We start from the raw sequence: 22,771 nt of genomic DNA, 5'->3' as shown, positions 1-22,771 counted from the left end.
ATGATTCTAAGTTTGATTATGAATTCTATTGTGTATTTTATTTATTTCATCCAAGTTAATGTTTTTATGAACTCAATGGAAGGCTAAATCATTAGGGTTACTTCCGGGGATGTTTAGGACTTTTTGATGAACACACTTGATTATTACTTGATTCTAGTTAATTTTAATTGTTGTTTTATGCTTCATGTGATGATCTTTTGGTAATGATACTTGAAATTGGGTTATATGAATTGTTTGATGTCATAATTAGGATAGTCTATTGTCAATTCATCACTTGTTCCAAGTTCAATTAGTTTAGGAATAAAGACAAGTGATTGAATCAACATATATTATTCCAACTTATGATATTGAATGTTAATGCAATAATAGGTAGTTGTAAGACATTTTATTGCTAGTTCACTAATTGTCCCTAATCCATTTAGACATAAATAAGTAAGACAACTAGTTGAATGAACATCTAGTGTACCCAAAACTATGTGTTACAAGTTAATAAACCCCAATTGCATTTACGTAATTGAATTAGGGTTCTAGGGAAGAAAGTGTGTGAATCTAAACTGTCCATAACTGAACTGGGAGTAATCTATTTTTCTCATTGAGATTTATATTTTTAATTAATAAATTTCCAAGCTTTTGTTTGAATTTTGTTTTAATCTTTTTCATGACAATTGCTAGTAATACTTTTCTTTTTATTGATTGCTTTGACACAAAGTCTAACCACGAACTCCTTGTGGATTCGACCCGACTTACCCTATCTACTTAGGTTAGTTGGTTTATTTTTGACAGAGACAACGACCTCGATCAGTAAGCAGGCCAGGGGTGGCTATAATGGGGTATTTATAGGTCTTAAACCCTAAAAATTAGGCTTTTGGCATCTGCTCACGTACGCTGCGCGTATGTGCGCGCGCCTCCCATATCCAAAGCATGCCTCTACGCCCCACGTACACTAAGGCTACGCTCAGCGTACGTCTTATGGGCGGCCCAAATCCTTGACCCATTTGCTTAAGCCCAAACCAAAAGTCATTTTATCCATATTTGGCCCAACAATAATTTAAGAAATAATTAATAATTAATACCTCAAATAACGGTCGTTACAATATTAAGTATCATATATATTAAAATATAACATTTTTAATCAAATATATTAAGATAATGACCTAAAATATATAGTTAAAAAATGGCATATCAAATGCTCCACACTTATATTTTGCTTGTTTCCAAGCAAACCAGGTTGTTATTATACTACCATATCAAAACCTTATTCACCAACATCACATAGAATAATGCAAAAAATGGCATATCAAATGCTCCACACTTATATTTTGCTTGTTTCCAAGCAAACCAGGTTGTTATTATACTACCATATCAAAACCTTATTCACCGACATCACATAGAATAATGCAATTTGAATTCCCCAATTATGTCTCTCCTATATATATATATATATATATATATATATATATATATATATATATATATATATATATATATATATTTGTGTCTAAAATCCTAATTACTTTCCAAATCCTAAATACTCACAATCCTCATAAACAATTAAACATCCTACTCATTTTTAACAATATTCATTTATGCATTCCTTCAAATATATCCTTCAAAAGTTCTCTAACCTCAAGGTATTTTTTTAAGTTCCCAAACATACATACGATAAAATAACATAGAAATAAAAATTACAACTATTATTTCGAAGCCTTCAAAATTTATAACTTTTAGATCTTTGACTTAGGGTTTGCTTCATAATTTATTGATCTTTATACTTTGTAAGCTCTTATTGACTCAATTTCTTTTCACACTCTTTTTTTTTCACAACTTTTTTTTCACTTTTTTTTTTCTTTTTCATAACTCACTTTTTTCTACTCAACTAAAAACTTAAATAAAAATATATGCTTATGCTCGGAAACTTAACATCAACCTTTATTGGTTATACATATTAGTCTAATGTGCAATAACTACATAAATTTTCTAGGGTATATTTATGCAAACAACGCAAAACTTTTTATATCCCTCAAACAACACAATATTACCCACACAATAAAAGAAAACTTAGTTCTAGCATAATAATATTAGAATAAAATTTATATTTTCTAGATTTTCCTAAGTTAGACCAGTTTTTCAAGTCTCTATTTTTTTCAAAATTATTTCTTTTCAATCCAGCATGCACTTTTTAATCCCCTACCCCCCCCCCCCCCCCCCCCCGCGAACATAAGTTATGTAATGCCCTAATTGTATATAATAACAATTAAAATATATAAAATAAAAGATGTAGAAAAGGAATGAACTCGCCTTGGGTATATAGTCGCGAGATTGGATTGACTGTCGTGGGTTGCTTGTCGATACCAAATTTGAATCTTTTTATTTGAAAACTTCCAGAATTTGAACATGCTTGATGAAAATTGTGGACTCATGGCATAAAACTAAGTATCAGGTTGCCTCTCGCAAAAAGCTTGTTTTTTAGGAATCATAAGTCGGACCCACCCCTCACTTAAGTTATTTAGGTGATTTGAAGGGGTACCTCTATGTTCATATTTAATTTTTCCCTTCTTCGTTTAAACATGACAAGTATTGTTTTGTACGCCTTATATGTATTCTCTTTCTTCCTTGAGATCTTGCCTTCGTCTTTCTGTTGTTTCATTCCCGTTTGTGCATTATCATGACAATTCTTTTTAGTGTCTTTCTCATTTACATTCCCAAATACTTTTCAACTTTTTTCGCACACTACTTATGAACCTTCGCATTATGTTCCAAACTGGCATTGGAATTCCCACAACATTTTGCTTTCTTTCGGCTCTGAAGTCGGTGAAATTTTTTAAACTTTTTGGAGTCGGAAATGCTGAAATATAATTCTGCAAATTCGAAAACATGTGTGCCACATCGTGGTTATCAGATTGGTGGTAGCGCGGTGGAGAAAATTCTTCGAACTCAGATCGAAAAGTTTCTTTGGACCACGACACGGTCTCGTCCTCACTACGTTGTGGTGAGTGTTGTTCAACCTTTCTTTGTTTTTCTTCCTTCATTGGCTTCCCGTCTTCAAAATGCTCTTTATTTTCCTTAGATTCTTCTTTTTGCATCATTAATTTTACCTTATCGCCTGTTGATTGTAAAGTCTTTTTCGTTTGATTGACTCCAAATGTGATATCATCGGTCCCCACTTGTAATGATAACTTCAAGTCGTGAATATCTACGAGGGCTCGTGCGGTACTAAGGAATGGTATTCTAAGGATAATGGGAATATGAACATCTTCTTCCATATTGAGGACACCAAAATCAACTGGAAAAACGAATTTGTCAACTTTAACAAGCAAGTCTTTTATTATGCCTTGTGGATATGTAATAGATCGGTTGGCCATATGGATATCCATTCTTGTTGGATTTAAATATGAAAGATTGAGTTTTTTGTAGAACGAGTATGACATCAAATTTATACTAGCTCCAAAATCGGATAGTGCATTCGTCTTTTTCGAATTTCCAAACCTGCAAGGAATTATAAGGCTACTCAAATCTTTCATCTTCGTTACTATTGAACACTGCTCGTTTAAAGTAACTTCTGAAGCTTGCTCTAATTTCTTCCAATTCCTAGGGAGATCCTTGAGAAACTTCTTATACTCCGGTATTTGAGCAATCATATCTATAAATAATATATTAATAAAAAGTGCTTTAATTTGATCCATGAACTTTTTATGTCTATGTTCTTTTTCAGATAGCCTTTTTCTTCTGGGATATGGAAGTGGCGGTTGATATGGATTTACAAACAAAACTTTAGAGTGATTTTGCGTTGGCTACAGCGTGGCAGTAGGCTTCTCACGTCGTGGAAACTGGATATATGCTTCTTTGTTTTTTGTTCTTTTAAAATTCTCATTCGGTTTGTTGATCGTTAATCGCATAGGTGGCACATGTGAGCACCAAAGGTTTATATTTGTCAATCGGTTAACATCTGACTACTCTCCCACTTAGCTACTAAGGAACAACGAGAAATTCGATATCATAGAGTTTCATTCATGTTCTCAACCCATGACCAATATGAGCTCGAAGCTTCTTACGTAACTCCATGAACTGATTCTTAGTGGCTCCCTTTCATGCCTCATTTTATAGGGAACCTTAAAGTGACTCTATTTCATTATATACCATCCGTATACCTATTCCGTTTACTTAATATCATTTTGGTGTCATTAACATAACATATAACTAGGCCAACCCAAAAAGAGGGCAGGTTGGGCGATGGCCCAGGGCCTCGTGTCTACTTGGGTCCTAATTTTACATTTCTTGGTATTGTATATATATATTTTGTATGTACCAAATAAATTCACAAATTGATTATTACATATTTGGTAAAAGCGTTTTACATACAAGACAAGGGCCCGATTCCAATCTAACCTAGCTTACTCTACCACACACAAGTCTAATTTAGATTATAGGGTTTTTTTTTTTTTTTTTTTACACCATCATTACACAATAATCTAGACTATTGACTAAATTTGATAGGGAGTGCTTGAAACCTCCGGGCTTTTTTTTTCAATTCGATTTTTTTATGTGTTCATAATTTACACATCTTTTTTTAATATCATAAAATTGATGCATCTGCCCGTTTTTTTAATACCCACCTTTTTAACTCACAATTTTTATTTGTAATGTCCAACTTTATAAGTATATTTTATATAAATATTAAATATGTTATACTTTATAATATATTTTAACTCTAATACAATTTATAATTAAAGTCTTGAATTATAATGTAACAAAAAATCGTAAATTTTAAAAGACATCAGTTTTTATTCTTTCAACTAATATACCATTATACGCAATAAATAAAATGTAATATTTGTACGAATTTTATCGTAATATTTAAAATAAAAAAAAATTGAGAGATTGAAGATAACTAAATTTATAGTTTAGACTTTTGACTAAATTTTATTGGGAGCTGCCACCTCCGGCGACCACTATCATCTATATTTGTAATTTTAAAACGTTATACAAAAATAATTTTAATAATTTACATACAAAAAATATATATAAACGTTTTGTTTAACATATTTTATGTTATAGGTTGAAAAAATAAAAAAAAATATATTTTTTTATTAGTAAAATAATTAATTTTTCTGGTTATAATGAAGCTAGTAAAATAATAATGTAATAATTAAATAAAAAGTTAATGTAATAATTATGTTATAATATAGTAATGATAAAAATAAATCAAATGATTAGGCAAGATAATAAAAAAGATAGACTATTAGGGTAGTGTTTTAGATTGGAGTGTCCAAAGTAGGATCCTTTCGATATTGAGTGACTCTTTATTTTATTTTTGCACGATGCTTAAAAAATGTTTGGACCAGTTGTGCATATGACATTTATTGTCTATCTCATTCCCGAGTAAAAAAACATGGTAGGAGTTAGAGTCTTTGAAGATGTCATCGGAAATGCAACTCAAACCATAAAAACCCTATTTTACTTGTCATAGTAAGTAATAATGATATATTTTTAAACATAAACAAAAGTTCAAGAAGCTAAAAAAAAACAAATCGACAATATGTACACGGATAATAGTCTTTTTTACCCTGTTAAAACTTAAAAGCGTAGTATCTATTTAATTACTCGTATTAAATATCTTATTAAACAATTTAAACAATATAATAAATCAAGTATTATTATCCGAAGTAAAAAATAGTAATTTTATGATGACGTGGGAATTGAACTCCATATCTTTATTTGGTGGGGTTCTAATTGGATACTTGTTTTATGGAGTACGTTTAACTTGTAAGCATTGCCCTTTTAGGGTTACCGAGGTTATTACTTGCCTAATAAGTCTTATTACTATATACCTTTTTTATCTCCATTTTAAACTAACTTTACCAACAAATTCTCCTTCCCTTCCAAGAAAAAAAATTCGTAATGCTTGATTTGATACATAATTTCATGAATATATTAAGTTATTATCAACTTTAAATTGTGATGTAATTTTTATTAATTAGGTGAAAATAAATTGACGGTCTATAAAATGTCAATGTGGTGATCGATCTCGTTTGTAACCAAATGTGTAACAAAGGAAAATAAGCATGTGATCAATAATTTATCACAACTAATTAACGTTCATAGCATCACTGTATAATCCAAGTGAAGAGATGATAACCTCATGAAACAAATTACATAATTCAGACAGAAAAGTTGTAATCAATAAAAATGAGGCAATAAGTCTAAGGCCAAACATGGATGAATTTGAGCTATAGCTCTATTGTTAATGAATTTATGGAGCTATAAAAGTGGACGGGAAGGATCACAATGATGATTATATAGAGACCAACAATAATATGTTGGTCTCAACTACATGTTGAACGACCTCAAATGGTGAATTACTGTTGTTTAGCTTCGATATATAAACAAATATCAATAGAAACCTGTATATGATTAAAATAAATGTGATTTGGTATAAAAATCATCATAAACAAACCAATATGGGGATAATTTAAAATTGAGTATTAAATATTTATATAGGTGAATGAGCCAATGTTATATCAAGTACATACTATATAAGTGTCATATCTAAAAAAATTACTGAATAAACCGATCAACAAGTTAACAAATGTCAAGTAACTTGAGCGAATTTTTTTGTAAATATGATAGACTAGGCAAACAAAATAAATATGCTATCAGTTTCAGATCTTAACCCTTAATGACGAGTCAAATAGAAGTCATCGTAGACCAAATGGCCTTTGGCTTAGTATCAAGAGTTAAAAGAATATACATAAATTTAGGAGTAGAATAGTAGTATCATATATAAGTTGTTCTAATTAAAAAATAAAAGTCAAGTAGATGACGTTACTAAAACTTGTTGGTTAAATCCGTCATGAGCGGGCTACCAAGTGCCAAGTGAAGTATCTTTTTAAGAACAACTAGGAAGGTTTTCCCGCCCGTTGTGTGGGATAGAAGGTGTTGTTTTTTTGTTGATACTCATGTGTCGTAGCATGCTATTTTCATTTATTTTCCTATAAAAACAGTATACTTTAAAAAATCTAACTAATTAAAGTTAACACACGGGACAAAAAGTGTTACCATATGTGATTTTAGGGGCAAAATGGTCATGTTACATGAACCACCATAGGGAAAAAAATGTGAATAAATGTCATTTCAAGGCAAGATGGTTATTTTACATCAACTTAACACCTATAGTCAATTTTGAACAATGTTTTAAAACCCGGGTTGACCCGGCCGGTTCAACCGGTTGGACCGTGACCCGGGGTAGAAGGCGGGTCAATTGAAACCGGTTTTTTGTAAAAATGCGAACCGGATCGAACCGGCCGAGTTTCCCCTAAACCGCGGTTCGACCGCTTATGTTGAACCGGTTAAACCGGTTTGACCCGTTTCAATAGAGTTTGGATAGTTGGATACAAGTAGCGAACGCCAAAACAACGAGCCGTTTGCGGTTTCTTCAATGTTTTTCAATGTTTAAACTTTGTAGACATCAAATTATTAGTTTTATATGTTTATGCATTATGCATGAAAGTAAAAATATATAGAAATAGAAAAAGACCATAAACCGGGTTGACCCGGCGGTTCAACCGGTTGACCCGTGAACCGGTCATCACACCGGGTCAACTAAAAACCCGGGTTTTAAAACATTGATTTTGAATCTTATTCACTCTTCTTTAGCTTTTCGTTTTGCAATTTCCTTCATTTTCTCCACCTACAAACAAATTTCCCCAAATTAAATTATGTGGAAACTTAGAAATATTCTTTTCTTCCATCTAATACATAAACCCATGTCAATAAAACACGTATGATTGTTCAATGTTTGAGAAAAACATATATAGCAAATTAGTTTTTGTGATGGTCGTGTTTCTTGCTAGGCATTAATAAGATTATGTATTAGTTAGGGTCAACAATTATAACTTATTTGATGTAATAAAGAAGAATTATATGAATATTATGTGTTTCATGATTATTATAATATAATAAAATAAAATAAAACTTAGCCGAATCATTCGTGAATGGTAAAAATAAGTACGTCAAAACACACACACACACACATATATATATATATATATATATATATATATATGTGTGTGTGTGTGTGTGTGTGTGTGTGTGTGTGTGTGTGTGTGCTGGTAATGTGTCATTCTGTCAAAGTGATAATATTTTACCTATTTACATGCTTGATTTTGAAAGTATGATGCTATGACAAGCATTTAAGGAACGTATGTTGCTATTTCGAACATTTAATTGCTATCTATATTGTTTTTATAACCTTTCCATTTATTTACTTTTCTAGATTTGTTCATGTGTGTGACAAATTGCAGTTTATTTATTTTTTATATTATTTTTCCATATTTCATGTTTCATTTTACAGATCTTAGATTGATTGTTTGAACTCCATCTTTAGTTTCATCATTTGGTGTTTATATAACTAATACCACTTTGTTTATATCGTCCAGGCCCCAAAGAACATTATTTGTAGCCTGTCTGCCCATTCAAGAAATGACATTACCAACTTCTTTGCTACCGATGGGATTTGCATGTATTGTTTATATGAAGATATAAGGATTTTAGGTTAAATTTGATTGTCCAAAGGGTAGAGTTTTTTGGTTATTAGAATGATGGGCCTTATTTTTTTATTGGTTAAATGCTCTGATTTTGAAAAATGTTTTCTCATCAGGCGGTGAATATTGTTTTTGAGTTGAATTTTAGAAAATAATCATTTTATCTCTTTGTTTGGGGATAATTAAAAAAACATAGATAATGGGTGGTCCTATTGAACAAATTGACCACCTTTTTTTTTTTTTTTTTTTTCAAATTTAGCACATTATGACCAGTTGACCACCAACGGTGCAATTGGTCAAATTTGGAAATTGACATGGAGCTTAAATTTGTGTGATTTTGTAGCTTCTATAGAATTATTTTCAATCCACCTCTTTTAAAATTGCAGCTTTTGTCGATCCACTTTTATAATTTCTCTATATTAACAAAGTACATTGCTATTTCGGGTAAGGTATTGCAAGTATATTGTTGTTATGTGTAAAACTTGTAAGTATGTGAGTTTGTTTTTTATTTTTTGCTAGGAAAGTCTATCAAGTACATGATGCGGTTAACCAAGGGGTGGTTGTAATTTAGGGAGGGCTTGGTGATAAAACATCAGTTGAATGGACGATAAAACAAATTGAATCGAACATTTTAATGTCAAGGTCTATTTTTTTTTCTAAAATTTAATATATAAGTAAGCAATGTTTTGAAAATTATTGATATTTATTATCTTTTTTATCAAGAAATGTTCACATCCCTTAACGGATGGTGCAAAATGGATATTTTTTCGCACTTGATTTTTTATGTTTTTTTTTTATTATTTTTTTTTTTGCTTTTTAACTCTAATAGATGTACTAATGATTGTTGGGAAGTTGTGGAGTCACATAGCTTGCAGTTTAATAGTGATTTGCTTTTTTGTGTGTTATTAGGTTAATGTTTGTGTGTTCCAAAGAGGTTTTTGAAGGATATAATAGACATAAAGGTTGTACTCCAAACACATAATTACATAAATATATTCAACTACTAATATATACTTGTTTACACGGTGATAATAGATAATATAGCAATGCATGTTAATCTTAAAGTGAATTTCCAGTTAAATTGAAATGTTATTGGATTTGTATTTTTTTTTAACTTACCATGTGTAACCTTTAATCAAAATCTCAAATCAGTCTATATAAATGTAATTACTAGCCCATGTTCAAAAAAAAATCGACGATCATATTCATTTCATGTAAAACACAACTTTTGGTACCTTGAAACAAACCTAAAAAGACTTTTATTTATTTACATCTTTTCTCGATTCTTTAAATTTTCATTTATATTTTTTTCTTATCCATCAAGCCGATTAGTCATGATCACATATTTGTGTTTAGGTTCTTTTTTATTAGACAAAATTACACAGATGGTCCCTGTGGTTGGCACGAGAGACCAAAGATAGTCCTTATGAGGAATTTTGGACGAGTATGGTCCTTGTGGTTCCAAATTGTTGCACGAATAGTCCTTATGACATACTCCGTTTAATTGTTGCCGTTTATCTAAATCACGTGACCCTCACACGAGGGTATTTTCGTCATTTGCTTATCCCTACCCTCTGATGATCTGCAAAAGATAGTCCCTTTCCCTATAAAAATTAAACCCCCGTCACTTCCTTCTTTAATTTTTCGTCTCCTTTGTTCTCCCTTCTCTCTTCTCTCTTCTCTCTTCTGTGTGTTTGTAAGAAAATTTGCATAAGAATGGTAAATTGTTTTTGTGGAAGGCAAGCGGTGGTAGTGACATCATGGACGGATCTCAACCCAGGGCGTAGGTTTTGGAAATGTCCTAGCAGTTGCGGTTTCATTGCATGGTTTGATGAGCCCATGTGTCGAAGGGCTGTGGCTGTCATTCCAGGTTTGCTAAGATCCAAGAACAAGCTTCAAGAATCTCTGCTGCAAGCAAGTTTTGAAGCAAAAAAAGTGAAGATGATGCTAGTTTTTAGTTGGGTTTTCTTTTTCATGTATGTGTACAAAAGATGCTAATAGTATTAGTCTGGAGATGATGGTTCTTTTGCTTGTGGGTAGATAGATGATGGTTCTTTTGCTTGTGGGTAGAATCAGATAGTACTATTAATTTGAAGATGATTTCGTTTTTTTGTCTGTGATGTAAGAAATGTTCGTATGTATGAATGGAATGCTTTTTATTTGGGAAACTTAGGGAAACTTTTAGTCTGCAACCATTAACAAATATTGGTCTGTAACGTAATGAGTGTAAAATATTGGTTTGCTTAATGAACTATCCAGATCCATTAAAGTATAAAAAATGAAAGTGAAAGGTTTTTATAGGGTTTAGACCATTGTAGTATAATGTGTGAACCATTGTAAAGCCATAACAACATTTGAAATGTTCAAAAATAAAATGCAAACTTTTGCATAGTCATAAAGTTCATTACATAACCTTAAAGTGCAAAGTCATAATACCAAAAAAATATCAAAAGAGCTTGCAGACTAATGTATCATAACCAAAAGAACCATCTTAGTCTAGCACCCTGTGTGAACCATAATACCAACAAAAGATAAAGACACACAATAACCAACTTAGTCTGACCTTTCTAAGGTACCAAAACAAACAACACAAAAGACCTTTCTAAGGTTCTATAACAAACAACACAAAAGACAACAAATCAAACTTTTTCCTTCATTTTGGATTTATCCTTAAGTTTGGTTTTCTCCTTCATTTTGGGTTTCTCCTTTTTTCCATCTCCCTGCTTCTTTGCCTTGCTAAGCTTCTTGCCCCCTGCCACCACATTTCTAACTTCAGTTTGTCCCCCTTGTCCCTTGCAACTCCTAGAGTTGTGACCCTTGTTCTTGCATTTGCTACAAGTAACTGTAAGGAACTTCCTGGTCAAACTTTTACCTTGATTATTTGGTTCTTCAGTTTGAGCTCTCTTTCTCTTCTTTTTTGGTCTCCCCACCTGCATAATTAATAAATTATAAAACAATATAAACGTATACTAACTTGTAAATTGAAAATTATTTACCTGTGTAGTATGTTTGGGGGGTGTTAGTGTTGTGGGGCAATCTGACTTTGGCCACATACTTCTTCCATTGATTGGTTGAACTTTGTACTTGTACATTTCATTCCATGTGCTTAACCTATAACATGGATGTACCCACTCCTCAAGAGGTGGGACATTTTTTGCCCCATGCTCAACCTTATCCCAAATGGCACTAACAAGATGAGAGCATGGTATCCCAGTGATCTCTGTATGCCTGCAACTACAGTTCCTGTCCCTCCAATTAACCACAAATTGTTCCCCCATTGTCCCAGTAACTTGAGTCTTCTCAGCACCATTAAATATGCAAGTGTATTGAGAAGCATCTTTCTTAACTCCATCTAAAAGTTTTGTGGCTGTTGGGGTAAGAGGCCCTTGAGACTTATCTATCACATTTTGCACAATACAAATTCGTTTCATTAAGTATTCCCTAATATATTCTAAACATGTAATTATAGGTTTGTCTCGAGCATCTAACAACTTTGAGTTGAAAACTTCACATAAATTATTCAACAAAATATCTGTATGTGCTCTTCCTGTACAATGCAACAAAATATCTTATAAGAATCTGTCAAAGTGTAAATCTTCCTTGAATATGTCAAGGTGTCTAACTGTTATATAAGGGTAAATATACCTGACATATGTGCTCTGGCCCAATGTTTGGGTGGAATTTTCTTTAACCAATCACATGCCTTTGAATTGAACTTGTTAAAATCTTCCATGAATCTGTCAAAGTGTCTAACTGTTGTTGCTGATGCACATTCCCATAAATGATCTCTGTGCTCCTTCCCCCTCCATTGTAGCTTCATGTTTTCGTGAATATGTCTTAAACAAAACCTGTGTTCAGCGCTAGGGAATAGGTTGGCAATGGCAGGTAAAATCCCCTAATAAACAAGTAACAAAAATGTTATTTTTTAAAGGTAACAGACAAAATTACACAGATGTCATGAACAAGTATCATAAGAAGACTAACCTTTTGCCTGTCAGAAAAAAATGTGAAGTTTGAATTTGTAGACAGCTCCAAATCTTCACCTAGACACTCTAGAAACCAACTCCATGAGCTTTTGTTCTCGGCTTCAACTATGGCATATGCTAGTGGGTAGATCCCATTATTAGAATCAAGACCCACAGCAGTGAGAACCTGTCCAGGGTAAGGTCCCTTCATGAAAGCCCCATCGAATCCTAAGAAATCTCTTAAACCTGCCTTAAAACCCAGTTTTAATGCACCTAAACAGACATAAATTCTCTTAAACATCCTAGTTTCCAAGTTTGCATTTGGTTCACTATATACATCAATCTTCACAGTTGTTCCTGGGTTGCACTCTTGTAATTCTAGTACATAATCCCTGAGAAGGCTGTATTGCTTTTCATAATCTCCGTGAACATGTTTCTGTGCAAGCTGTTTAGCCCTAAAGACCTTCATTCTTGACATCCCCACCTCGTATGTCTTTTGTAACTCTACACGCAAAGCTTTGACTGGGATAGTTGGGTTTCCTTCCACTTGTTGAAGAATGGTGGTTGCAAGAAACTTAGAAGTACACGCTTTAATAGATCTTGACTGCACACATCTATGCTCATGAACCAAAGTTTTCACCATCCAATCGCTTTCTTCATCAGATCTAGAAATTAATACCACCCAAGGGCATGTTGCTTTTTGTGAACTTACTGTTTTGTCCTTGCATTTGATTCTACTTTTTGTCCATGGCCCACCTGTCATTTCTGGGACCACACCCCTGCATTTTGCCCGAATTCTTTGTTTATCATTTTTTGCAAAATAAATGTTTCTCCTAGTTCGAATTGAATGCATTTTAATGTAGTCCTTTGCTTCTGATGAGGACTTAAATATTTGACCCAGATAGAATGCAGTTTCATGTACTACTCCTGATGAACACGTGGTTGGTTTGTTTAACCTTCTCATTAACTTCTTCCTCTCATCTTCTTCTACACCAGCTGATTCAAACAACTGTGTATCTATCACCTCCAAATCGTCATCAACTGTGACATCAGGTGCATTGAATGATTGGTGGTTATCTAGATTTGGAAAAGAATAAACACCACTGTGGAAGTCTTTCATATTCACTTCGACATCCTCCACCATATTAAGTTCATCCACTAAAAAGTCACTATCCTCGCTTATACTTCCATTGGTACTAGTCTCATCACTAATAGCATCTCCAATTTCTTCATTGTCCCCCATCTGTTGGTAATCATCGTCCCCCATCTGTTGGTAATCATTATGATCCATATAAAAGAAAGGATCAAAGTCTTCTGAAGGTCCAACATCTTGGGCTTTGTTAAGCTCCTCACTTGCAGGCTGAACTCCAACATCTTTCAATACATCTCTATCAAAATGTCCAACCTCAGTACTTGTAAACTTTTTTCGATTGAGTTCCGGAGAAATAGGCTCATTGATTTCTTCCAATAAGACCTTATTTGGAGACATAAAGTATGTATGGAGTCTAGTAGTTCCATGTTCAGTATACACCTTAATCTCTTTATGATTAGCGACATGCTTACTTAACAAAAGTACGTCTGAGTCATTACCTAAAGGAAGTAACCCATAATCGATTTCAATCTCTGGAATCAAGAAGTGGTAGTAGATAGGCTCACCGTTGATATAACCTATCTCCTTTATCATATCGTCTAACTCATGTACGGAGAACACATCCATGTCTACGTAGTCAACATAGTTAATACTCCCACCAACGTAACGTCTTCCTGGGTATTTTGTGAACATACCCCCATGGTGAATCTTGAATGTGCAAAAACTACTTAACTCAACTGAAAAACAAATAAATAATGATATGAGGAAAGAATGAAGTCTCAAAATTGAATGTGCATAAATTACTTAACAAAATTGGAAGTTGTTAACTGATCACTCACCATAAGCTTTGATCAGGTCAGGATTTTCTGAGAATTTTGAACGGACATGCCACAAAGTTAGAACCATCGCAAATGATGAAGATGAAAACCCTAGTTTCCGTTTGATGTTTTGCAGTGACGAAGATGATAAACCAGAGGAGAAAAGAAAGGGACGATTTCTTGGGGCAACGTAAATGGCAGCTGGATGTAAGGATCATTTATGTATATGATCATTTCGTGTAACAAAGCAAATGACGAAAATACCCTCGTGTGAGGGTCACGTGATTTAGATAAACGGCAACAATTAAACGGAGTATGTCATAAGGACTATTCGTGCAACAATTTGGAACCACAAGGACCATACTCGTCCAAAATTCCTCATAAGGACTATCTTTGGTCTCTCGTGCCAACCACAGGGACCATCTGTGTAATTTTGTCTTTTTATTATGAAGATAAAACAAACATAACAAGTAAACACATAAACAGAAGTAATATAATTAAATTTGGAATTTCAGAAATGGGCTACAAGAATATAATCCAATGGCCCAATTTCCGCAACCAAAGTCAGACAAAGCCCTAAAGAGCCCGGTCCTTTTGTTTTAATTTCCTATTATTAGTTATTAGTTATTACTCGCTTTCTTCACAGCTGCAAATCTGCAAGTCTGCAACAATGGCGAACTACACTCTGCTTTGTCGCATTGCCAAATGTGGAACCCGTTCGTCTCTCTTTCTTCATGCTACCGGAGGCTGCTTTAGTACAATTAGCACTAAAACACTGCTAAAACCTCCTTTTCAAGGTACCTTGCTATTTCTATTTCTCTCCATCACAGCTGCAAAACATATGTCAGCTTGATTATTCGGTTCCCTCAAGGATCATTTTTTTATCAGCTTCGTCAATTTAAGCTGCTTTGTTGGATTTGAATTTTTATCTTGGAATAAAAGTGAAAATAGATTATAAGATTGCGGATTCTACCTCTTTTATGTCTTCTAAGAGAGGGATTAGGGTTAGTTTATAACAAAATGACCACCATTATGGTTCAAAACGTCGATCACTCTCAAAACTCATCAAAAATTTAAACTGTTATATGTATTTCAAACAATATGCATATCTCTTCTGCAGCAACAAGAACATTCGCAAGTGATACCAACTTTGTTTCCCTTTTCGATAAAATGACTGTGGGTAATCAGAGGAAGTACTACATGTTGGGTGGGAAAGGAGGTGTTGGAAAGACAAGTTGCGCCGCATCTCTTGCTGTAAAGTTCTCAAATCACGGCCATCCCACCATTGTAGTTTCTACAGACCCTGCTCACTCTTTAAGTGATTCCTTCGATCAGGTATCCACTTGGATTATGAGATTATCCATAACCAATTTGGAGAAAATGCGTTTGATTTACTGCAAGATACATGCATATCTAGGATTTGACTGGTGGGACACTAGTTCCAATTCAAGGATTGGATTCTCCATTATTTGGACTCGAGGTACTACCAATTCCTAAACAATGCTTTCACATCCACATGATACCTAATTGTATGCTAATATATTCGATTATGAGTTCTTGATAGATTAATCTGGAAAAAACCAAGGAAGATTATCGTAGTGCATCACAAAACAATGATGGTGCTGGTGTAAAGGATTTCATGGGTAGCATGGGCCTTGGAATGGTAGCTGAGCAGGTATAGAGTGTACACATTCTTTCTTTCTTGTATTCTTTATGATGAAAGTTGTTGTGCCTTTGACTTTTTGACTTTGTAGTTGGGAGAATTGAAATTGGCAGAGCTTTTGGATACACCTCCTCCAGGTTTAGATGAAGCTATTGCAATATTAAAGGTGAGTACTTTTTGGAACTTCTTGATAATACATATTTACATTACACATATCAAGAATGATTCTTTACAGGTAATGGAGTTTGTAGATTCACCAGATTGTAGTATGTTTACAAGGATAGTCTTTGACACTGCATCTACAGTAAGCAACATAATTGCATATGTTAAAATTCAACAGATTGTAGCATTCTATGTCATGATTGTTATCCAAATACTTGTTTCTTGCAGGGTCATACACTTAGGCTTTTGTCTTTGCCAGACTTCATGAATGCATCCATAGGAAAATTAATGAAGGTATGCTACATATATTGATCTTCACCTCTTACCGAAGAACCCTAATTTTGAATCCAGGTAATTAGTTATAGTTTTATACACTTGTCAGATGAAAAAGAAGATTGCTTCAGCAACTTCTGCCATCAAATCCGTATTTGGGAAAGAACAACCAAAAGTTGTGGAAGGCACTGTAAGTATTGAGTATATAAGTTAAACCTTTTGTTTCACTCTAGTGTGAAAAACCACATAAACAGCTATTTGTTTGTTTGTTTGTTTTTTTAATACACTGACAAGTTAGAAGAGTTGAGGGAGAAGATGGCAAAAGTGAGAGATCTTTTTCATGACTCAAAGACTATAGAATTTGTGATTGTGACTATCCCTACTGTAATTCCTTAACTCATGTGATTCTTGAATCTTGACTTTGTGATTCCAAATGTAAGTTGATGTTTTCCTAACTGTGATGGCAGGTTATGGCAGTTAAAGAATCATCAAGGCTACATGCATCATTGAAGAAAGAAAATGTCCCTGTAAACAAACTTATTGTTAATCAAATCTTACCTCCATCTTCAACAGAATGCAAATTTTGCTCAATGAAAAGAAAGGTAATATCTATATGAGTTATATTTATTTCAAACCTTTGAATTTGACCCCTTTTTTATATGTTATGATTGTGTGTGTGTTACAGGATCAAATGCGTGCAATTGATATGATCCAAAAGGATCCAGAATTGGGTAGTTTAGATGTAATTGAAGCGCCTTTGGTTGATGTGGAAATAAGGGGAATTCCAGCTCTCCAGTTCATGGGGGATATGGTTTGGAAGTGATGCACAATCAAGTTTTACATTTTTAAAGTTTAGTTTTGTGTAGTTTTTTGCTACTTGAAGAATGAAGTTGCAATCATGTTTTTAGTGTTTGGATATGCAAGGTTTCTCTTATCAATATCATTATACAATGATTCGACCCACTATATGTTTGGGTATTATGAACTTTGTATTAAGATAATCCAAACAAATGGCAATTCTTAGTTTAGGCAAAGAGAAAATACTTCTAATTTAATCGATAAATTACCGACATTTATCTCATCAATATTACCGACATTTGGATCATATCCATAACTTTTCACAAAATATACGGACCAACGTGTAATTTGTTCTGGAATAATTTAATCGATAAATTATTAGTGTGCCGAATTAATTTTGGTTAAACCATATTTTTGGAATATCGTTTTCTACACCAAACTTGATGTAGCATTTGTCCGTTGAAATTCATCTTAGACACTTTAACACGTCAAAGTAGACGTGATTATGTATGAGTCTCATGGTTCTTATCTTGTCATCTCTATTTATAATAAACCAATTTTGTCATATTTAATTTAACTATATACAATACTAAGTTTTATTAAGTAAATTGCACGTAAACGAAATGTCTCCAATCAATTTTTGTTCTACACGACATACTCATTTACCCTTAAGATTTTGATTTATATGTTTATATTATTAGTTTAAATAATGAATTGAATTACCTAAAATTAAACTCCATATATTGTGTTAATGTGTGACTTGGAATTTGGTGACCCGAATGGATAACCCGATCTGAAAGAAAATAAGGAAACTCGATCCTAAAATGAAGAAACCCAACACCATATATCGACGAGATAAGTGGGGGTCCCCTATAGTATGGATTTGTTTAATTATTGAGGGTTACAACTATTAATATTCCTAGTTGTGTTTTATTTGTAATTATTTTGAAATAGTATAATAATAGAAGAATTATTTTGTTTTGTCTGTCGACCGAACCACATTAAATCTTTCTGTCGTTTTATATTTTTCTATCGTTTTCTTGGCGTAACATAATAAAATTTGATCCCTACTTAAAAAAACAATTCTTATTTAATTATAAATGCACATCATGTCCCATTAAATGTTATTTTGGATACACTTTCAGAAAACATAAATTTGTTAAAAGAAAACACCTTATGTTTTCTTCCAATAATTGAATTAAATCTAATAGATTTAGTTGGCCAAATCTCAAAATAAAACATATTTATGAAAACGATTTTGGTTATTAAAAATAAAATTGAATAAGAATTGTCCCAAAAAGCGACTCGGGTGAGTATTCCACTTCCGAACAGCCAAACACTATAGAGATGTTCAAAGTTTGATGATTCCGCTTTTGAAGGGACACTTTTTCGATCTGCAATAAAATATCAATCGGACACCAATCCAAGGTAAATTCCTACCAATGCATCTAATCCATAACCCAATCGCACTTATTTTATGTGGATGAGCTTTTCGATCTCTTCACTGTTTTTCCTTGAATTCTGATTGCTTTTCATTGTCTCAAATTCACTTATTAGGTAAATGCTGCAATGCCTTAAATCACACAAGTATCTGTTAATTCTTTGATGCTTATAGCTTTTCAATCGAATTAGTGAGTTCATACGTTCTAAATTGCACTCAAGAGCCTTTCAATCGCACATGCATCTCGATCGTTTATTCGTTAGTGTTAATTGAATCAGTTTGTCCATACGTTCCAGGTTGTATTGAATACTTTTTGAACTTTTTTAGGTTTATACACTTTTAACTTTATGAAATAGAAGCTATTCAATTACAATGTTGCATCAAATCTGGGGGGAAAAGGGAAAGCGAAAGGGACACGACACCTAATTTAAGTAGTTTTTGTAGTTCATAAGATTCTAACTTCGGCATTGTCACTTCCACGAACAACCATTTGCTGCATAAAAGAACTTGTTTGACTAGTAAGAATCAGGTAAGTGAATCCATACTCTTACTGATTTTATTGTTTTATAGGTTCACTTGACTTCCCCCTTTACTGCTGTTACGTTTATCACTTGTATGACAAGAAGATAGCAACCACCAATCCACCATAGACACGTTCTTGCATGTCACGACACTACTATGAAACATGCCACTAGCACAATCTTATCATCTAAAACAGTCATGATTCATGCATGATAACGATAATGAGGGTTCCATGATCCTGACTTAAATATACTCTTGGATAACCCCACTCCTAACCATGATCGGACAATCCTATTGTTTAATTACTACTCTATTCTCAAGAATAAGTATAAGAGGCACACTTTCCTTTAACATATTTCTCTCAATAAAGAGATACAGTAATTTTTTGTTCAAGTTTAGCCACATAATAAGTCTATTATGAATTATCATAATCTTTCCAGGGACCACTAGTCTATATAATATTATGTAGCTTTCTTTGCATACTGCTATTTTTCTCTCTTCTAAGCCACATATTTTGTCAAAATTATCTTATCTTTGCAGCTGGAAAACTATGAATTAAACAATCACAATTCAGACATTACCAAAATGTTTACATATGGTCAAGATCCCGATGTTGTTCGGTGGGGTCTCCAGCTATTTGATGGTGGGCCATATTGTGGATATGGTCCACAAAATTACACAGATTGTTATCATGATCAGTATTCTAGAGAAGAAGCCAGTTATCACACGGAATGCATCACCACAGAAAATGACAAACTTGCCCTTCAAGAAAACACATCCCCTTTTTTGGTTGCAGAAGCGTCTACACCTTCTTGTGAAGAAATTGATCATTCACAATCATCATTTTATCTACAAGATTCACTTAATCAGTCTATGGCAAACTACAGTCTTGGTAATAAATCTACAAACTTTCTTTTATTTAAGTTCTTTTCTGATGTTTATAATATTCTTTATCTATAGAAGATGATGATGATGATGATGAGAACACAAATGATAGCCCTACAAGGCAGTTTGACTATGGGGAGGAATTGTCTTACTCATTGGAGTTGAGTGATGATGAAGTAGGCAAGAGGCTGAATCAGATGGCTTCTGTTCCTGTAAGTCTGCGTATTCATCATTTATCAATTATTATGTTTTTATGAATTAAATAAATAAATAAAAACTTGCTGCTGGATTTCTGTAGCATATTCCCAAAGTCAATGGAGAAATTCCTTCCTTAGATGAGGCAACTTTAGATCATCAAAGGCTACTCGATAGGTATTACACAATATCATAATTTCTTTTAGTCTTTTAATAACAAAATGCTTGAAAACCTTTTTTCTTTTAAAGGCTGCAGTTATATCAATTAGTAGAGTCTAAAGTTCAAGGGGATGGAAATTGTCAGGTGAATTTTTTCAATCTATGATATTTTTTCTCAAATATATAAATAATGCCTGAACAAAATTATATATTTCATTTTTTTTTTTAGTTTCGAGCATTGTCAGATCAAGTTTATCGTACAACTGAACACCATCAATTTGTGAGACAACAAATTGTAAATCAGGTTAGTCTAAAAAAATGTTAATTTTTATATAATTATTTTAATGAAAACCATATTTCCTTTTGAATTCTGATATTCTTTTTTTTTTTCGAATAGCTTAAATTACACGCAGATATATACGAGGGATATGTCCCTATGGTTTATGATGATTACTTAAAGAATATGGCCAAGTATTTTTCTGCTCCTTTTATCTGTTACTTTAGCAACACTTTTTTCCTGATATATCATCGTACTTTATGTTTCTGATCTATGTGGATTTGAATATTTTTAAGGGTTGGTGAATGGGGTGATCATGTCACGTTGCAGGCTGCTGCTGATTTGGTATAAAATATTCATTTTAATTTAATTTTTTGTTATTTGTAAAAAAATGAGATGCAGTCTAAATGTCTAATTCATATTGTTCTTATTTTTTTGCAGTATGGCATCAAAGTTTTTGTAATCACATCATTTAAGGACACGTGTTATATCGAGATTGTTCCGAGTGTTCAAAGGTCAAATCGAGGTATATTTTATATAAATATAACAAAATAAATACTCAACATATTTAAATTTGAATTCATGGGATTAATTTATTTATTGCAGTAATTTTCTTGAGCTTTTGGGCTGAGGTTCATTACAATTCAATACATCCTGTGGAAGGTAAAGATTGAACTTGTTAATTTAAATTTTAAATACAAAAAATTAGTCTAATTTTGTACGTATTTTTATATCCAGATATCCCGAATATGAGACCATGAAGAACTGATGTGGAAGATGATGATTTGAGTGGTTATTGCAACTTTCTACTCTCTTCCAGCTTATTATATCATTAAACATTCTTGTGAAATAATATACTTTTACTTTTACTCCTTGTTAATTGCTATTGCTTCGTTCGTATTATTAAACAAGAATCTCACAAATCTTTGACTTAAAAAGTCAAAGAGAAGATGATCCGTTGACATTCCAACGAGAACAAAACCAAAAAGCTTAAACCAGAAAAAGTACATAATCTGATGCACATGATACAAGTTACATCGATGGCGTTCCCTTACTGCTAATGGGGTCGGGTCGGTCAAACATTAAGTCAAACCGCAAGGAAGGCCCACTTTTTTCATAACTAAAATAGACAAAATCCAGATCACTGTACAACTATGAGAGCATCACGTACAGGTTGTTATAACATCATTTATCTGAATCTGAGAATCCTTGATCTGGAAAAAGAGAATTACCAAAAGAGCATAGATTTTACAACTTTTCCATGGCCCACCGTCGGCCAACCCTCAAATCTTCCTTTTCGTCTTTATCTCATCTTCTTCGACTTGCATCAGCAGCGACGTAAACGACAAATTCGGGAACAGGTCGAGCTCCGACGACCGTTGATTTTCCGGCGCCACCGCGGAATCTCTGGAGGAAGTGGGAAAGAGAGAGGGGTCAACATGGTGGAGGAGCCATTCGATGGTTTGGCCGTCGGAGCGGTGGCCGAGTTCCCGGGTGAGTTGGAAGATGCGAGCGGCGCAGAGCGCGGGAACTCGGACTCTGAGACCTCTTCCGTTCACCTTGGTGTGTCGGTTCTTCTTCCTTGCGGCGGCGGAGGTTGTCGGAGTTGGATTAGGGGGGCCGAGTTGAAGAGGATTGTTGGTGGATGGTGGAAGATGGTCCATTCTCTACTCTCTAGTCTCTAGGGCTTTTCGTGGTTTGGTTCGATATTGGTTGTTTTGTTTCTATGCGATTTTTCAACTTTGAGTTTCGTGGGTTTCTTGTTTTTTATTGTAAATTTAAATTTAAACTAAAAATGAAACCAATTCGGTTCAATTGAGACGAGAAGTATGTTTTTTCTTCTAACATATTTTAACATTTTTTGAAGGTTCTTCGAATACCACTCAATATACAAAAATTAAATTAAAATATTTTCGTTAAACGAACTCCATCCATTTCAAATTAAAATGGCAAGTTTTGTCGTGTCTAGAGGCTAACTATATG

At 33.4% G+C, this 22,771-nt stretch overlaps 6 protein-coding genes across 10 annotated transcripts; 2 read left to right on the top strand and 4 right to left on the bottom strand.

Moving 5' to 3' along the window:
* Positions 1-2,690: 2,690 nt before the first annotated feature.
* Positions 2,691-3,638, bottom strand: LOC111901496 (uncharacterized). Its single transcript, XM_023897365.1, has one exon. The coding sequence runs from the start codon at positions 3,636-3,638 to the stop codon at positions 2,691-2,693; it is 948 nt and encodes a 315-aa protein (XP_023753133.1).
* Positions 3,639-11,160: 7,522 nt separating this feature from the next.
* LOC111901495 (uncharacterized) lies at positions 11,161-12,129 on the bottom strand. Its single transcript, XM_042899763.2, has 2 exons — positions 11,537-12,129; positions 11,161-11,470 (listed from the first exon to the last, which is right to left on the bottom strand). The coding sequence occupies exons 1-2, from the start codon at positions 11,969-11,971 to the stop codon at positions 11,180-11,182; spliced, it is 726 nt and encodes a 241-aa protein (XP_042755697.2). The 5' UTR covers positions 11,972-12,129; the 3' UTR covers positions 11,161-11,179.
* Positions 12,061-14,222, bottom strand: LOC128125874 (uncharacterized). Its single transcript, XM_052769018.1, has 3 exons — positions 12,525-14,222; positions 12,244-12,435; positions 12,061-12,087 (listed from the first exon to the last, which is right to left on the bottom strand). The coding sequence occupies exons 1-3, from the start codon at positions 14,220-14,222 to the stop codon at positions 12,061-12,063; spliced, it is 1,917 nt and encodes a 638-aa protein (XP_052624978.1).
* An 822-nt stretch (positions 14,223-15,044) lies between these two features.
* Positions 15,045-17,496, top strand: LOC111901469 (ATPase GET3B). Its single transcript, XM_023897324.2, has 11 exons — positions 15,045-15,210; positions 15,534-15,748; positions 15,831-15,893; positions 15,978-16,088; positions 16,168-16,242; positions 16,312-16,380; positions 16,467-16,532; positions 16,621-16,701; positions 16,806-16,895; positions 16,979-17,113; positions 17,197-17,496. Exons 1-11 carry the CDS (start codon positions 15,084-15,086, stop codon positions 17,332-17,334), a joined length of 1,170 nt encoding a protein of 389 aa, XP_023753092.1. The 5' UTR covers positions 15,045-15,083; the 3' UTR covers positions 17,335-17,496.
* Positions 17,497-18,577: 1,081 nt separating this feature from the next.
* LOC111901467 (OVARIAN TUMOR DOMAIN-containing deubiquitinating enzyme 12) lies at positions 18,578-21,668 on the top strand. 5 transcript variants are annotated; one of them, XM_023897320.3, is made up of 12 exons: positions 18,590-18,737; positions 19,078-19,279; positions 19,813-20,164; positions 20,233-20,369; positions 20,456-20,529; positions 20,602-20,656; positions 20,741-20,815; positions 20,909-20,982; positions 21,085-21,133; positions 21,230-21,314; positions 21,395-21,451; positions 21,527-21,668. In XM_023897320.3, exons 3-12 carry the CDS (start codon positions 19,858-19,860, stop codon positions 21,547-21,549), a joined length of 936 nt encoding a protein of 311 aa, XP_023753088.1. In that variant the 5' UTR covers positions 18,590-18,737; positions 19,078-19,279; positions 19,813-19,857; the 3' UTR covers positions 21,550-21,668. The 5 variants fall into 5 exon arrangements, with proteins under 5 accessions (XP_023753091.1, XP_023753090.1, XP_023753088.1 ...); XM_052768590.1 differs by lacking the exon at positions 18,590-18,737 and adding an exon at positions 18,852-18,866; XM_023897323.3 differs by lacking the exon at positions 19,078-19,279 and having other exon boundaries at positions 18,578-18,737; positions 20,236-20,369.
* A 403-nt stretch (positions 21,669-22,071) lies between these two features.
* Positions 22,072-22,452, bottom strand: LOC111901494 (transcription factor TCP9). The gene has a single exon (XM_023897363.1). It carries the CDS (start codon positions 22,450-22,452, stop codon positions 22,072-22,074), a length of 381 nt encoding a protein of 126 aa, XP_023753131.1.
* Positions 22,453-22,771: the final 319 nt, after the last annotated feature.

This window comes from Lactuca sativa, chromosome 2, assembly GCF_002870075.4.
Source record: "Lactuca sativa cultivar Salinas chromosome 2, Lsat_Salinas_v11, whole genome shotgun sequence".
Classification (NCBI taxonomy): domain Eukaryota; kingdom Viridiplantae; phylum Streptophyta; class Magnoliopsida; order Asterales; family Asteraceae; genus Lactuca; species Lactuca sativa.
The sequence above is the reverse complement of the archived record's forward strand: the minus strand, read 5'-3'. Positions and strand labels throughout refer to the sequence as shown.